At 34.9% G+C, this 18,854-nt stretch overlaps 2 protein-coding genes across 2 annotated transcripts; both read left to right on the forward strand.

Moving 5' to 3' along the window:
• Nucleotides 1-1,409: 1,409 nt before the first annotated feature.
• Nucleotides 1,410-2,381, forward strand: LOC129514910 (olfactory receptor 5F1). The gene has a single exon (XM_055333599.1). It carries the CDS (start codon nt 1,410-1,412, stop codon nt 2,379-2,381), a length of 972 nt encoding a protein of 323 aa, XP_055189574.1.
• A 12,757-nt stretch (nt 2,382-15,138) lies between these two features.
• Nucleotides 15,139-16,095, forward strand: LOC129514953 (olfactory receptor 10AG1-like). Its single transcript, XM_055333644.1, has one exon. It carries the CDS (start codon nt 15,139-15,141, stop codon nt 16,093-16,095), a length of 957 nt encoding a protein of 318 aa, XP_055189619.1.
• Nucleotides 16,096-18,854: the final 2,759 nt, after the last annotated feature.

The following is an 18,854-nucleotide window of genomic DNA, read 5'->3' on the forward strand; positions in this document are numbered from 1 at the left end:
ATTTCTTTAAACATTGTAAAATGGATTTAGTTTCTCATTGTCATTAAATTCACTCAGCAAGATATTTGGATTAAAGGATAAATTTGCCAAGACAAAGGGAAAGGTGAACACACACACACACTCACACACTGTAAACACTTATACACACAAAAGGGGTGGGAAAGAAGAATAATTCTTTCAATTAGTGAAAAGGTAAGGGAAGAATAGTATATTGGTATTGGGCCATGTACTCATTTGGAATAAGCTACAAATACAAAGAAGAAACATGAATAGCCAATTAAAATTATTTTTTTTACATTGGCAAAAGACTACTTTTTAAGTCATCTTACATTCCAATGTAGTTAACATGCATTGTATTATATAATAATTCATCAATTATTTTGATAAGACTTTAAAGTAACACAGAGATCAAGAGTGCCTTTATGATGCAAGATCCACATAATGTTTGATTCCGTATATCTGCATGTGATCATAAAGTGTTTTCCTTTGACACTGGATTTTCTGCCTGTAGAGGATTGACTCACAATTAAAATATATAATCTGGTTCCTATGGTTACCCTTTTCTCTTTCTGAAAAACTATATAAAAGCATGGCAATGTGAATTTTTTTAGGTCTCTCAAGTTTTAACAAATGGTTAATTCACATTTTCATTGCATTATATTTCATTTAAATACAAAAATTTCTTGTGTTTGATTTTTAAGCTTCAATCGAGAATTCCTAATGAAAAAGAAAATACTAATCTATACAGGTAAGATACTAGGAAGGAATTTAGCAAGATTTGATGCTACTACTCAGTGAGGTGGACAAGTAGTATGTCTGCTACTACATGATGTTAATTGAGAGTGTATTTGTACAAGAACAATTGTTTCCTTCACTTTTAAAACCTTACAGAATTATTCTTAAGTCAATGAGAGGTGTCAAAATATTGGTAATTAGAAATGGCCCCAATATTTGTTACTTGGGGTAGACAGGCATGATTCCTGGGAGTTTTGGTGTTGAAAAATATTCAGAGTGCTCTTGAGTGAAAAAAAAAGTAATTAAACACACATATCTGTTTACAGAATGAGAGAGTTTGCAGTAAGAATATTGTTATCATTTGTATATGGATGCTGGCTGGAATGAAAGAACAGAACAACATATCTAAATTTTGCAGAAACTGAATGCGAGTGTGTGGTCTTTCACTAGTGAGCTGAGAGGCCCCGAATCTGATTCAATATAGACAGTTGTTCATTAAATTCAAAGGCTGATCTGTTTGTCCCCCAATTTCCTCTTCCTCCATCACTCTGTTTACTACCTTGTTGTATTCTCTCATGTGTGAAAGACCTCATTAACACGTTTATTGCTTATAAACTTAGGAGAGGAAAATATTTACACCGAATGCAAGTTTAAGCAAACTAAGTGTGTAACAAATGACCAGAAGAAACCATACTTCACGAACTGAATTCATCCTGTTGGGATTAGCAGACACAATGGAGCTACAGGTCATCCTCTTTTTGCTTTTTCTGGTGATTTACACACTTACAGTTTTGGGGAATGTTGGGATGATCCTCTTAATCAGGACTGATTCCCAACTTCACACACCCATGTATTTCTTCCTGGCTAACTTGTCCTTTGTGGATGTTTGTTACTCCTCCACCATCACCCCAAAGATGCTGGTAGACTTATTGTCAGAGAAGAAAACCATCTCCTTTGCTGGCTGCTTCCTGCAATTGTACTTCTTCATCGCCTTGGCCACAACTGAATGCATCCTCTTTGGGTTAATGGCCTATGACCGCTATGTGGCCATATGCAACCCACTACTTTACTCCTTGATCATGTCCAGGCCTGTCTGCCTCAAAATGGCAGCAGGGGCTTTTACAGCAGGATTCTTGAACTCCATGGTTAACACAAGTTATGTAAGCAGCTTGCCATTCTGCAGTTCCAATGTCATTCACCACTTCTTCTGTGACAGCCCTCCACTTTTTAGACTCTCATGTTCTGACACACGCCTGAATGAAAGCATCTTTTCCACATTTGCTGGTATGAATATGGTCGGGGCTTTGTTGGTCATCCTGACCTCTTATTCCTACATTCTGTTTTCAATCTTCCATATGCATTCAGGGGAGGGGAAGCGCAAAGCATTCTCAACCTGTGGCTCTCACTTGACAGCTTTAACTCTGTTCTATGCCACCGCCATCTACACCTATCTGAGACCTAGTTCCAGCTACTCCTTGTATAAGGACAAAGTGGCTTCTGTGTTTTACACAGTGGTGATCCCCATGTTGAATCCTCTGATCTACAGCCTCAGGAATAGAGAAGTAAAGAAAGCTTTATGGAATGTAACTATCAGGACAAGGATTCCCTTCATTTCTCGGATCTCCTTAGTAAATTTTCTGAACTAGGTATTAAATGAACTTTCTAGGTTGATTGAATCTTAGATTTTTCATTAGGATATTTCTAAGTATGTTAACTCACTTGCATGCACCCAATTAGATATAAAGTGAATCATCAATCTTATATATGGACTTAGGACTTTCATCTAATTACTCTTTGTTTTTGCTGGGTCTTTAAAAAATAGGGCTATTTTAATGAAATCTTGTTAGAATGAAAGAGATTCATATTACATTCAAAAGAAATATATCATGAAAAAAAGCCATTAGATAATTGTAATCGTTGACTTATTTTTTTCTTATGCAATTTATTCGAAATCTTGGTTAGAGAATGAAAGAGATTCAGATTTTACATTCAAAAGTAAATATATCAATGAAAAAAAGCCATGTAGAATAATTGTAATCGTTGACTTATTTTTTTCTTATGCAATTTATTCTACCATTTTGTGGTGTGTAGAGATTGTTACATATCAGATATGCTTATAATGTTTTAATTTAAAATAGATTTACAGTTTAATATGTTGAATTATCTCCTGGAAGGATGCTTAAATCGAATTTCAGGACTATATTTAATTTTACCATAAACTTATCACCTTTTTCCCTATATCCTTCTCTTCACATATGTATATATTCACTAATGAATAAATGTTAGCTTGTCCAAATATGCTATCAAGAGAAATGCCATCTCTTTAGAATGTATCAATTACAAATCTCCTATTTTGTTCTTTGTTCTTCAAAATTTCCAACCTTTCTTTCTCTTTCTGTCTCTTGGATTAATATATGCCACAAAGTTACATACCCACGCATTCAGCTGCTGCAGAGTTTAATCAGTGCATAGTTACAAAAGGAGTAGATCAATGTTCAGTGGGTGTATCTGGCACATTTTTAAAATAAGCTCATGAATTTCCTGCTTGTAGATAACAATCAATTGCCAGTAAAAATCAATTTAATTCAATATTAAAGTTATGCTTTGCTAATATGGAGATAAACTTTGTACATTTACTTAATCTCGTTTACAGAATCTACAAATACTTCTAATTTGGGGAGCTATAATTACTTAATTATATTGTCTATTTTTAATTACTTAAATATGCATTTCTTATGTAAATTTTCATTAATTCTTTTACCCAGGAACTCATAAAAACATTTTTAAAGTATCCTAATTTCTTGTATATTGTAAAGTGCATTTATGCAAAAATATTCCAAATATTGTTGATTTTCTTTAACTCAAAATAATTTTGGGATGCCTGGGTGGCTAAATGCTTGAGCATCTGCCTTTGGCTCAGGGTGTGATCCTGGGGTCCCGGGACTGAGTCCCTGGGATCGGGCTCCCTGCATGGAGCCTGGTTCTCCCTCTGCCTGTGTCTCTGCCTCTCTCTCTCTGTGTCTCTCCTGAATAAATAAATAAATAATAAAAATCTTTAAAAAATAAAAATAAAAAACTCAAAATAATTTTAATCTGTAAAGCCACTGAAGCTTCTAATTATTATACTGAGTGAACAGACAAGTTGGAAATAGTCAAAGAATGAATATTCAAGAATCACATAGATCCAAATAAACATCCAAAAATAAAGAAATATTATTAATATTGAAATCCTGTGTTTAAGCAGAAAAATGTGTATATACAGTTTGGAATTATACATAAAAATAATTGTGGATTTTGTTTATTATGCATAAATTAATATGGACAAGATAATTTCCATCAGTCCATTAAAAATGGCAGGTATACCTTTGTAAACAATAACTAAGTAAAGGTTAGGTGCTGAAATAGGTCAAGTAATAATCCTATTTAATTTAACACTGCTCAAATAAAAGCTCACTGTTAGCTCACTTTTAGCTCATAGTAAACGTTTTTCCAAGGATGAAGATAATAAGCAATACTTCATCAAGAAGATAATATCTAAGTGGTTGGGTGAATGGGAAAAAATTAAATACAAAAAAGTTAAGGTGATGTGAGAAGATGTAGTTTGTAGAAAAGGAATGTACAAAAAGCTGTATTGAAAATGTATAACTTTGGAGCACCTGGATGGCTCAGTCTGTTGGGCATCTGGCTCTCAAGTTCAGCTCAGGTCATGATCTCAGAGTTGTAAGATGAAGCCCTGTGTCAGACTCCATATTCAGTGGGGAGTCTGCTTGAGATTCTCTCTCTCCCTCTGACCCCCCCACCTCTAAAATAAATAAATAAATCTTTAAGAAATAAAACATACAGCTTTATTGAAATACATAGCATTATAGAAACAATCTTAAATAGGTTTATTGAAAACAGAGCAAATAGGATTTGTTGTAGCAGAACACAGAAATGTGGTCATTGTTGCTAAACTTAGGTATTATTTACTATTTTGGCTGTGAAATTGGTGTGTACTATTTTTAAGGTTCTCTTTAAATTTTGTGATTAAGATTAATCTTAATGTGAAATCATTGCATATGTCCTTGTATCATTCCCAAATATTAGAAGAATTCTTGGTATATTCCAGCTACTTAACAAAAATTATTACATCCAGATCTTCCCTAAAGAGGAAGGTAGTGAATATTGGCTATGTAATTTTAAGGTTTTGCAAACAGAAGATCAACTGGATGAAGATCTGTGTTAAAAGCTGTCATAATTGGGCTCCTAACCTTTAACCTCCTGAAGTTTTGTGGTCATTTTAACCATGTGTTGTAAAAAATATATAACTTATTAGCTAATATTGTGCTGAGAGTGTGTCAGATTCACTTATACACTGATGAGAGAAGCAGAAAGATAAAAGGAAGTTACAGACTCAGAGACACATGTAAACAGAAAGTTTACTTAGCTTGGAAACAAAATAAGTGGCATTAAAAACATGTGAAATAAAGGTTGAGGTTTGATTTTACAAATAATAACATTATCATGCCCAAGTCACCTGTCACAGAAGAGAACTGTGTGTCACAATTATCCTAAATCTTAGGTTTGGTGAGAGTAATCAAAAGGAAAAACACATTTAAGAAGTAAATACTAAAGATGTATCTATGGCTAATTGCAGTGGTGTATCTTTAACCTCCAGTGGTAGGGTCCAATATAGACAACAAACATGCGCTCATAAGATGGTGCCAAGCAGAGTGACAAGAAACAGATTTTATTTTTAAATGGTTGTTGCCAGCTATTTTTTTTTTTTTTGGTGCTGAAACCTGGAATCGAACAAGCTATTTTTTTCTAACATGTATGGTCTCATTCATTTGGGGAATATAAAAAAATAGTGAAAGGAAATAAAGGGGAAAGGAGAAAAAATGAGTGGGAAATATCAGAAAGGGAGACAGAACATGAGAGACTCCTAACTCTGGGAAACGAACTAGGGGTGGTGGAAGGGGAGGTGGGCGGCGGATGGGGGTGACTGGGTGACGGGCACTGAGGGGGGCACTTGACGGGATGAGCACTGGGTGTTATTCTGTATGTTGGCAAATTGAACACCAATAAAAAATACATTTATGAATAAAAAAATGCAACTATGGCATTGCAGCATATGCTATTTTCTTATTTCTTAATTTTTATTTTTCCTTTTAAAAATTGCATGTGGAGACACCTGGGTGGCTCAGTGGTTGAGTGCCTGCCTTCAGCCCAGGGCGTGATCCTGGAGTCCTGGGATTGAGTCCTACCTGGGACTCCCTGCATGGAGCCTGCTCCTCTCTCTGCCTATGTCTCTGCCTCTGTCTCTCTGTGTCACTCATGAATAAATAAATAAAACCTTTAAAAATAAATAAATAAAAATTAAAATGCCATGTGTGTTAAATTTATCCCCTGAGGATAGGCTGATAACTTCATGTGATACCCATATGAAGTAGCTGTCTATTATTGATTGGTTCAGATGAACAGATCTTAATATATTTGCTGTGAAAACATCCTAATTACTGCAGTGATTCTTCAATGGTGAAAATTGATATTCCAACACAAAAAAAGGCAATGTTTTACATTTTGTCACGAAATAGACTTTAGAAAATCTGAATATCGATAATACAAATATGAAGACATATCTAGTGGTGATTACTAGATTAGCTTTCTATCTATAGTATCAAAAATATATGTGATGATGAATGATATTAATAAGTGATTTCAATGTTTTCAATCAAAAAATAAGAAGTAAAAGAAATGTAGAGGACTTCAATAATGGGGGACCAAGGACCTCCATAATCACTATATCTTTAATGAAACAAATACTTTAAAAATGTTAAATCATTTTTTTTCAGAGCTCTGGATATCAACCAAAAGTTAGAAACAATGTGAGGAGCAATAAAAACTGATTAATTTTGGTAAGAATAACAGGATTTATGGCACTGTAACTTGACCTAATACCATCACAGTTCCCATAGTTGTACAGTCATGAAAACTAACAGTTTGACAACAATGTTAACTGCTACGTAGACACAGGATTGTGTAGAATGAGTTTGGACTCCTAAGGATGTCCCTTACCCAAAGCAATCAATATATTCTATAAAACATAAGGAAATATAGCATTTTATATGATATCATAATTAAATAAAAAGACATTAATAACATTGAAAAATCCCATGTACATGGATATTGAAAATTATCAAAATAATGTGCTCCAAATGACAATATAAATTATAATTACTGGACAATGTGAACTCAAAAAATAAAATAAATTATAAATTTTCATATTAAAAGTGATGTAATTTATGGAAGTCATTAAAGAAGTTTAAGTGCTAATACTAGCCAAGACATAGTTAAAATATATTACAAATAATTAGCCTTAAATACTCAAGAATGTATGAACAGGATGCTACTATATGCAAGGCAGTGTACATGAATTATAAAGAGAAAGCCAAAGAAATGGATGGGACTTTTAAGATGATATGGTATCTTTTATTCCATGCATCCAGAATGTGTTGATAGACTGATTCAGCTAGGGACTTTTAAATGTTTTAAGAGGAGTTTATGTACCAGGTAAACAGCACAAGAAGGAAGGAAATGAGCAGACTAAATCATGTATGCTCAGGAACCATCTGACTCTTATTCTCTTTGCTCTAGCCTCCTTATTCCACTTCCCTGACATTACCCCTTGGTTACTTCTCTCAGTGGAAATGTAACTGTCATTATCACCTGTGCTCACCTTACTGGGGAAGAGATTAGGATGACACTAACACTTCAGGGTCTAGGTGACAAGAGTTTCACGAATCATTTTTTACATACAGTTAATGTTAGCATCTGATTGTGTGCCTCTCTTCACTGAGATTTGGCATGGAGAAACATTTGGAAGCTAGATTTCTAACTAAAAACTGCAGAAATACAAAATAAACTCACCAAATTGAAATAATAGGATATACTGTACGATTAATGGACTGTCTCATAGCACCCTTAGAAGCTGCCAGAACCTGAGCACAGGATCCAGATCTGGGAAATAACTTGAAACAAGGACTAATATATCCTTATGTCAAGTTTTTTTTTTTTTATTGGAGTTCAATTTGGCAACATATAGCATAACACCCAGTGCTTCCCCCTCAGTGCCCGTCACCCAGTCAACCCACCCCCCTGCCCTCTTCCCTTTCCAGCATCCCTTGTTCGTTTCTCAGAGTTAGGAGTCTCTCATGTCCTGTCTTCCTTTCTGATATTTCCCACTCATTTTTTCTCCTTTCCCCTTTATTCTCTTCCACTATTTTTTTGTATGTCAAGTTTGATAGTGTTCACACACCTGTTTAATTTTCCCCTGTGTATCCTATGTCTGGGTTCTGACTTTCCTCCAATCAGTGTGGAAGAAGATGCATCCAACAATTTCCAAATTCAAAAAATTACATCTAGAGGCACAGAGGGTAAATGGCTTCCTCTTGGTTCTTATTCACACCATTGCAGGAAATGGTTCTGGTTGAACCATGTTTGGTATAACACCTACTATTGAGCCAATCAATGGGGGCCAGATGTGTGCAGTCAGGTGGTACATAGTGGCCATGTATGATGAGCAGGTCAGAGTGAAGGATATTCTTAGAAAATGTGTGCAGAGGGTGAGTAGAAAAAGCAAGGTATCTATGTTAATTTGCTAAGCAGAAGAATCAAAAACCCCTATGATTCTGAGGGTTTTGAGGAAGAATAATATAGGACAGAATCCCAGGTTTAGTATGAGGTTCAAGTCTAATAATCATTCCAAGATAGGTGACTTTGACATATTTTACTGGCTGGTCCCATGGTTGCTGTGGTCATTTCTGGGCCAGCCAACCAAAGTGGGGAGGAGTGGAATTGCAGGTGATATCCTCTCAAGCAAGTGAGTAAATGTGCACACAGTGTTCTACCTTCCATTTCATTGCCAAAAATTAAGTCAGAAAAGGTGCAAAAGAGACTGGAAATACATCCTAGCTACTATGGAAATCAAAAGAAAGGAAGAAGGAAAATTGAATTTCACAGACACAGTTTCTAGCATGTTGCGTGCTACTATCATTAAAGCCAAGGAGAGCCAATAAAAGAAATGAAGTGCAAAAAATGCCATGATTTAATTTTCATTGTAAAAAATGTTATCTTTGAAATATTAAAGAGAAGATTGATGAATGTGAGATAATACTGAAAAGAAAGAATATTTTTAAAAAAGTATTTCAATTAAGAAAGATTGCAAAGATATGAACTAAGGGAGTGTCTATGTCCATGAAAGATATAAGTGGAGTTAACTAATATCTAAAACATAGAGTCAGCATAATTTGATGATTGACTACATTATGTGGGGAAAGTGATGGAGAATGATAAATATGTCATATTTTCTAATGTAGCTGATTTTTTATGTGGTAAAATTGAGAATCAAAACAGAAGAAAGTCATTGGAAACAATCTCTATGTAAATCCTGTTACCATGCCTCACAATGGATACACAACCTCAATCTTCACCTTAGCCACCATCAGATCCCACATAGATTACTGGAATCCACCCCCTTAAACTTGAATGTCTTCTGGCTTCCACTCTTGTCCATGACAGAGTATGCTGTGCTCTTATCTAATCCCATTTTCAGACATTTTAGTCACTGATAACAATGGAAGATAACACAATATATGTGATTAGGGACTTAGAAAGATTAAATGATACAAGTGTGAATTACTGAGTCCCTAAAAAGCCCCAGAATGTTCTATGTGGCTGGCTCCATACTTGGAGCTGAATGTTAACCAGTAAACAACACAAATGCCCTGGAATCAAGGGGCCAATGACAAGAAGAGAAGGTCAAATTATGGAATAAAAATTAAAACAATATCATAAGCGTCAAATTAGTTGTATAGGAGGGCAGTGAGAACATTATAGTAGAAATATTTAACTTTGCCTGCAGGAATAATGGGTCACTTTAATAGAAGAACAGATGTCCGACAGTCAAAACAATCTATAGAGTACAGAGTTTTCTGAGCCTCGTGTAGTGCATAGCACAACAACACCTTATATAGTTAGACACTTGTTGAATGATTCAATAGAGAAAAGCTGCATGCAGTAACTAATTATTTTGATAACTTACCAAAGGTTTATAGCAACAATAAAGATTCAGTCTACCTTTCCCTCCTAATATTTTTAAAACCCTCATCATGTCATTTTCCCATCTTCAACTTCACAATTATAGAAAATTTGAAATTCAATGTACTGAATCTTCCTGTCCAAATTCATTTTTTTCTCATGTAAGTAAATGTAAATAAAAAATCCCACCTATGGCACAGAGGACCTTCACATATAAACAATGCAGATGATGCATGGACTCAAGATAATCACAAAATTGCATTATTTGAGTTTAAGAAATGGTGTTTTAATAATTCTAAATTTAGTATCCTCAAATTTCATGCATAAATATAGACCAACTTTAAGAGTAGTAGGGGAATTGCTCTATTCTCCAAAGAAGGAGAGGATGGCAAGAAAGGTAAAGAGGAGTAGCCAAGAGGCTACTGATCCTCAGACCATACTCCATAGGGAAGGAATCTTCAAGGCAGCACTGATCCAACCGGAGACAGCCTTGGTTACTCTCTAAATTACCACCTGATAAACAGATTATTGAGCTTAAAAATGCAACATGTCATGGAGAGAAGATGCCCCTGCAATGAATAAGGGGTTATTTTCTACCAAATTTCCACTACTCAATTTAAGTAAAGAATGAGTTTCATAGAAAAATAAGAATGGCTGGAATTTGTTCCTTGAATAATTGAAAACCAAAATTTACATGACATAAGATCATAGTCTTTATTAAAGAGTGACACGGTGATTTCTCCACAGTATAAAGAGGTAAGCAGTAATAGTTTTACTCTGCTTATTTTATTTCACATATTTTTCAATTCAAGAATCCAAAGCCATAAAGGAAACACTTTCTTCCAATTAGATTCTTTTATGAGATAAATCTTCTGAACTTGAAATATACAAACTATAACTACAGGTATCAATCTTTCATTTTTATAAAAGTAAATGATACATAAAATGGACATGGAATCTTTTCGTGATTGTGAAATGTTTTATATTTCTTAGTTGTATTGATCTTACTAAAAATATTAAATTCAAAATTGTATTTCCTATTAAATATTCTATGGACCCTATTAAGGTTTTTTTTAGTATAATTAACATACAAACACACAATATTACATTAGTTTTAAGTGTACAACATAGTGATTCAACAACTGTGTACATTATCCTATACTCACAAGTGCAACTACCATCCATCACCATAAAATTCTATGAAGCCCACTGTATTTTTATTAAGAAAATTGACCCTTTGATTACATGGGTGAGTTTGAAGTCGGGTCACATCCGAGCTTCCTGATATTGGGCAAATTGTTTAATCCCTGTATGCCTCTGGCTCTTTATGCAAAATGTGAATAATAATAGCACCTACTTCATTCAGAAGGCAATAAACAAGATAACACAGGGAACGTCATTAACAGAGTGGTTAGCACATAATAATTGTTCAAAACCTAACAATAAAAAAATAGTTTCAAATAATCAGGCCTCTTAACTGTCCATAGCTATGCTTGTTCCTGCTAAAATAGAAATATTGGTAAAGGAAGAACTCAAGTTCTCATGCTAAAACTGCACAATGTCATTAACTGTTAATAAAGAAAATAGATCAATTTCAGAAAAGAAAATAGTTGAAGAAAGTTCTCTCAGGATGCTTTCATTATTAAATAGGATTTGAATTAAACTTTTTTTTAATTAAACTTTCTAATTTAATTTTGCTTATATACCTTTAACAAAGCCTACTTGTCTAATTTGCTCAAAGTATAGGATACTGGCACAGATGAGAGAAAAAAAATTGAAAATAAAATCCCAGTTAGAGTGGTTTTTCCCCAGGTATTGCTGCTGGCTAGTATCTTTCCAGCATAGAAGAGTCTATTGATTTTTTTTAAAAGATTTTATTTATTTATTCGCAAGAGAGAGAGAGAGAGAGAGGCAGACACACAGGCAGAGGGAGAAGCAGGCTCCATGCAGGGAGCCCGACGTGGGACTCCATCCCAGGTCTCCAAGATCACACCCTGGGTTGAAGGCAGCGCTAAACCGCTGAGCCACCCGGGCTGCCCAAGTCTATTGATTTTAATCTGTTTTCCTGCCAAAACATGACCTGTACATTCTCTCTTTTCCTAGGTTAAGAAAAGTCTTCTCCAGGGAAGAGTTTAAAATGAGAAAATTTCAAAAGAAAAAATATATGTAAGTTAAAATCATAATGATATATCAATAAGTATGATAATTATCATAATAGTGTCTACTAGAACTACAACTTATTTTAAGTAAAGTGATTAATGCAAACTATGCTGCTTACTCCGCAAAACAACTCCTTGAGTTACATGTTATCATTACAGCATCAAAAAAGGAAAATTGAGCTCTGATCATTTGAATAAGGACAGTTTTCCAGAACATATCTAATTTCTGTTATAAGTTACTCAATATGAAAAAAAAATAAGTTACTCAATATGAACTTCTTTGGTCAGTGAATTTGAATCTAGTTGAATGCAGTGTGATTGCTGAGATGGATGGGAAATATTCATTTGTGCCACTACCCATGGGGAATTACTTAAAAATCATTCATCCCTGTAAGCATTTGACTAGCTATTGGAATATGAAACTGAAGGAGCTCATGAGGGCAATTTATTCCTGGAATATGCTTTATTACTTTCTCTTAAAAGTAAAAATCACAAAATGATTTCTTTCTTTTTAAGATTTATTTATTCATGAGAGACACACAGAGAGAGGCAGAGACATAGGCAGAGGGAGAAACAGGCTCCATGTAGGAAAGCCCGATGTGGTACTTGATCCCAGGTCTCCAGGATAAGGCCCTGGGCTGAAGCCAGCGCTAAACCACTGAGCCACCCCGGCTGTCCCTACAAAATGATTTCTGTGATACCATAAAATCTGATGAAGTCCCAGATTAGACATCATGACCTTAATAAATTGTCTGGCGCTCCATTATTATCCTTAGTCTACTTTGTATTGAATGCACTAAATTTGTCCATTAAAGCCACACATATACTACAAAATGTATGTTGATTGATTGCCTGGTACATTCATCAAACATGTCTGGGTCATTGAAAATTTAATTCTTCTATTGCAGTTTTTCATTAATGTATAACTTCTGGAGAAAAAGAAATATATTAGAAAGGTGATATAAAATCTTGAAAGTTTTGAGAAGGTATAAAATGGAGAAATAATTACCAAAGTGTGAAAAGAGGAGAAAACAGAGAAAGAGATCAGCAAAACAAAGGTAGAAATGATGGCAAAAGGGGATTTGGGGAGCGTGCACTTGGTCTCAGTTTATAGAACATATTATTTGAACCTGAAACATCCAGGTCTTGATCCCTTGTCTTGACTTATGTTAGCCAGGAGAGGACTTTTATCTTCAGAGTATTCTGAAAGTTTCTGAAAATTTTCTGAAAAATTAAAGTCAGAATGGAGGATTCTCTGAACGAAGGAGGGAAATATTTAGGATTGGTCAGAAGTAAACAGAAAATATAAATTATATATTGTTTCAGTCATGTGGGATCTGTCAGAGGTGAGAAGAACCAGGTCTCAAAAGAAGAAAAGGGGGATTGTATTTTGGAAGAAGGAAGGCGAATTTGGAGACTGGGAAATTGAGGAAGAGACTTCAAAAGTCATGGCAATATGGGTTTTGGAGTATGTGACAATCTTAAAAAGGTCACAGGTTAGTAATAATGAAGTCTAGATGGACATCACAAAAAGGGTTGTGGTGTCTAGAGTGTAGTGCCATGGCAGAGACCTAACTTAGGAGGTGTAAAAATGCTTATTTATTGAAGGAGCTAGGTAGACTCTGTCTACACTGCATTTAGTGCTCTACTCCCTGGTGGTTAGTCAGCTGTAGATGTTTAGAATACAGGTGGCCCTTGAACAATAAGGATTTGAACCACATGGGTCCACTATACATAGATTTTTACAGAACACACTGTAAAAGTGATTGCTCTTCCTTATGATTTTCTTAGTAACATTTTTTCCTCTTTCTTACTTTATTGTGTGAATACAGGATATAATACATAATATATACAAAACATGAGTTAATTGTTAATATTAGTAATTAAGTTTTGAGAGAGCCAAAGTTATATGCAGATTTTTTCTTTTTACTTCAATTCAATTAGCCAACATATAGTACATCATTAGTTTCAGATGTTGAGTTCAAAAATTCATCAGTTAGTTGCCTGTAACACCCAGTGCTCATCACATCACATACCCTCCCTAAAAGCAGATTTTTGGCTTTACCCAGAGTAAGGTTGGTGCAGTGTTCAAGGGTCAACTGGATATATTATATTCATACTACACAGTATTTATCCAAAATAAACTATAATATATACTCAAAATATATGTTCATAATATATATTTAAATTAATCATGCATTGTATATTAATAATATATATTACATATATTCAGAAACTCATACTTAGAGGAAAAAAAAGGTGTGCAAAAACAGATCTCACATTATGTTTGGCATCAAGTGTATGAACACTAAGATCAAATTCTCTTGTACATTTTATTTTCCATTTTCCTAGTTTAAATATCTCATAAAAGAACCAAACTTATCTAATTATTCCTGAATCATAATATTTGAAAGATAAGCAGAGTTACTATGATTTTGGGGGCCATGGTAAGGTTAAGGACATATTATAATAAAATTGTATATAATTTATTTTACATTTTAAATATATGACTTGCTATGATGCATTATTTTTAATATAACTTTGTATGATATTAAATGAAATAGTTTTCTATGATGGAAGCTAGGTAATATTCTGTTTTTCCAATCAGAGTCTCAGTCTCTTTCCCAGATACTGTAGCCAGGGTTGGCCTGAACGGGGCCTGGCTATGCAGTCTTACTGACCACCTTGCCCTGTGGTTATCTGAGATGCAGTTCACAGGCGAAACATCAAACCAAACAAGAAAGAATAATATAAATGGATTGTAAATTAAAAGATGCTAGGCAGAAATAATACAAACAAAATACAATAGATTCCAGAGTGATGAGGAAGGAGGCACATTTCTCATTAAAGAACGTCCTGTGTTAACTAGCAAAGTTCTTATCCTGAGAATAGGGTACCTGACACGTTTTGCTTTTATTTTATTGTTGTCTGGTTCAGTGTGTTATTCATTTATATATCTATTAGTATTTGCAGGGAGATTAGAGTTTAAGATTGCTTTCTGTTTTTATATACTCAAATTTTTATTACCAAAAATACAAAACAAAACAAAAGCTGGATATCTATCGTTTGTCAGTGGATTTGAAACCATCTGTTTAATTTGCCCCATTCTGCAACTGAGCCTAGCAAATTAAGTGAATTCTAAGCCTTGAAATCATTTTGCTTGTAGATGGAATCCACAGGACAAAATCCTCTGCAGGCGAATCACACTACATTAATGGATTTCATCTTGGTTGGTTTTTCTGATGTTCCTAACCTCCGAGGACTACTTTTTGGGGTGTTTCTGATAATCTATGTGATTATTCTGATGGGTAATATCCTCATTATCATAATAACCAAGGTCAATCCCTCCCTCCAGACTCCTATGTATTTTTTCCTTGGGAACTTTTCTTCCTTGGAAATATGTTATGTGTCAGTCACTGTCCCCAGATTATTAACAGATCTTTGTAGACAAAACAGAAATATTTCTTTTCTGGCCTGTGCTACTCAAATGTATTTCTTTCTGATCTTTGGAGCCAGTGAGTGCTTCATTCTGACTGCAATGGCTTATGACAGGTATGTTGCCATTTGTAACCCCTTACTCTATCCTCTCATCATGAACAACAGGCTGTGCATCCAATTGGCAACTGGCTGTTGGATCACTGGAGTTCCAGTACACATAGGATTCACCTACCTCATCTTCTCTCTACACTTCTGTGGGTCCAATAAGTTGGATCACTTTTTCTGTGACATACCTCCAGTACTTAAGCTTGCCTGTGGGGATACTTTCATGATTGAAATGTTGGTTTATGAGGTTGCTGTTCTAGTTGTCACTATTCCTTTTTTGTTGATTCTTGCATCTTATGTAAAAATAATCTCAACCATCCTGAAATTGCCATCAGCAGCTGGGCGAGCCAAGGCCTTCTCCACTTGTTCTTCACATCTCATGGTTGTGGCTTTATTCTTTGGATCAGGCATCATTACATACTTAAGACCAAAGTCCAGTCATTCAACAGGAATGGACAAGTTTCTTTCTCTTTTTTATACCATTGTGACACCAATGTTTAACCCAATAATATATTGTCTAAGAAACAAAGAAGTTATGGTGGCACTCAAAAAATCCCTACCAAAATGGATTGTACTATGACTCAGAAACATAACTCTATAAAATTTGTTACTTATTGGGGATCCCTGGGTGGTGCAGCGGTTTGGTGCCTGCCTTTGGCCCAGGGCGCGATCCTGGAGACCCGCGATCGAGTCCCACGTCGGGCTCCCGGTGCATGGAGCCTGCTTCTCTCTCTGCCTGTGTCTCTGCCTCTCTCTCTCTCTCTCTCTCTCTCTCTCTCTTTCTCTGTGTGACTATCATAAATAAATAAAAATTAAAAAAAAATTGTTACTTATTTATCAAGTCCTCATATACTCATGCTGGTTCTTCTCCAGTTTTACAATGACTCTTACTTATTCTATGTAAATGATGTCATATTTTTATCTAACATGAAATAAATCTGGAGGTTATTTTTAAATAGTAAATTAATTTCAAACTTAATCCAAAGTATTGAAATACTTAAAATAATACATAGAAGTTATTAAAGGTTGCTGTTGTTGTTACTTGTTTAAGATTCCAGAATATGACCAATGTTTTCTTTTTCACAAAAAGGTTATTCATTTTTATCTCTCCAGTCCCAACACACCGCATAAAAAAATAACAGACATCTAATTAGCTATGTTATATTAAAAGCATGACTAATAGCAAAAGTTGAACTACTGATGTCTTATCTGCTTATGATCAACAATTGCATTATAATCAGGTGGGGTCATGTAAAGAAAAGAAAAATTTGAATCCATCAGCAATGAGTACAGTTAACATGTTACAGAGTTGACATTCTATCTGTTTTTATTGGTGATTCATCAGCTAATTCCCTAAAGCTGAATTCACATATGAAAAGGGGTGCCACATTATCTCAGTTCCAGAATCCAGTCTTAGCATAAAATACTAGCTCATCCCCTTTACTTTCACTGTGTTAATTAGAAGACTTGATGATAATTTAAGTAGATATATTGTAAATATATGGAGAGGATACAAGCATGTATGTGTGAGGGGGGTGCAGATAAAGGTACTTGAGTAATTGAAACACATTTTTTGTAAAACTATTAAAATGTTAATTCTGGGTTGTGTAAGTTACTTTTCTTACCTCTTTCTCCCTTCCTGAAGAAGAAACCAGCAATTTCCCTTCTTTCTTTTTTTAAAGATTTTTATTTATTTATTTTAAAGTGAGAGAGAGGGAAGGAGAATATTCAAGCCGATTCTTCCCTGAGTGCAGAGCCTAGTACAAGGCTCGATCCCACAACTCTGAGATCAGGACCTGAGCCAAAAATCAAGAGTCTACTGCTTAACCTACTGGGCCACCATCCAAGAGCCCTATCTCTCTTTTTTTTTTCTTTTTTTTAAAGAAATTTTATAGTTTTTTAATGACAAAGAGCTGTGTTGAAAGATAGGAAAGGGTAATTTTGAACATTAAAGAAAAAAAATTATAAAACTCATATTAGTCAACATTGTTCTTCCTGTAACCATTTCCTCCTCCATTCCTGAATTCTGTAAACCTCTGAGCACCACCCGTTCCAGGACCTTGGGTACTCCTACCAGGCTTCCTATAATGTTCCTTTCCAAATACAGAGTACCTTTACTTCCCTCCACATTCTGCATCACCCAGCTGTATTTACCATTAGAGTCCTTTAAAAGGAGGGGGTGCACATAACACAACTTCTCTACAATTTTTCTTGGCATAAAACCTCAACTTACAGAAGAAAAATGAACAACATATATTAAGAAACAATTATCAAGGTAATAATAATATCCAATTTTAACAAAATATAGCTTTGTATCTAAGAGATAGACATATCATAAGAAAACAGATCTTAGAGATGTTCTTAATGTGAAAGCGCGGCCAAAACAAATATCATGGGACCAGTCATCTTAGTTTTTAGCAGAGTCACCTCTAGAACTGCCCCTCCTCTGATAAGATCAGACTTGTCTATCATGTTTCGAACATTAAAATTCTGAAAGATGTCTGCAGCAGCAGAACAGAGGTATCAGGGTATACAGTGTTGGTATTCTAAACTATGCAATCAGTCTATACATGAATGTCAAAATTTTATTTCCCTTTAAAATGTATGCCTTTAGAATGTTGTATTAGACACTACATATGGGAAATTCAGTCTAAAAAGGATGAAAGAAATAGGAATATTACAGAAAGGCTACTGAAAGTGACAAAACTCTTGTGTCTGGAGAATTGTCCCAGTCATGTGAATCCCAGGAGAAGGGTGGACTTTCTAGGTTCAGCCTGACTTCTTGGATGAGGAGGGCAGCCATGCCAGAAGCAAGTCCCATGTGAAGATGAGAACTTGAGTTGCAAAATACTACCAAGTTTTTGGAGACATAGAACATTAACTTATAGGCATTTTTATCTCTGTTGACTCCCACAGAGGAAACAATACTAATATACAACATCTGGCCTGAGGGAGGCTTTTAAAATTTTCTGCATTTATATCAATTGAATTTTGCAGCAACCCCGCACTGAGCAAGCCTATTGGCACTCTTTTCCCAACAGCCTTTGTTCACTTCATGTCTCTGTATCACATTTTGGTAACTCTTACAGTATTTCAAGTTTTTTGTTATTATTAGACATGTTATGTTACTCAGTGATCAGTGATCTTTGATGTTACATTTGTAATTTGGGGGGATGCCATGAACAGTTTGCATATAAGACAATGAACTCCATTAATAAATATTGTGTGTGCCCTGACTGCTCCACTGACTAGCCTTTCCTGTCTCTCTTTCTCTCCTCAGGCCTCCTTAACCCTTGAGGCACAGCAATATTTAATTTAGGCCAATAAATAATCCTATAA

Source organism: Nyctereutes procyonoides, unplaced genomic scaffold, assembly GCF_905146905.1.
Source record: "Nyctereutes procyonoides isolate TBG_1078 unplaced genomic scaffold, NYPRO_anot_genome, whole genome shotgun sequence".
NCBI classification, from domain to species: domain Eukaryota; kingdom Metazoa; phylum Chordata; class Mammalia; order Carnivora; family Canidae; genus Nyctereutes; species Nyctereutes procyonoides.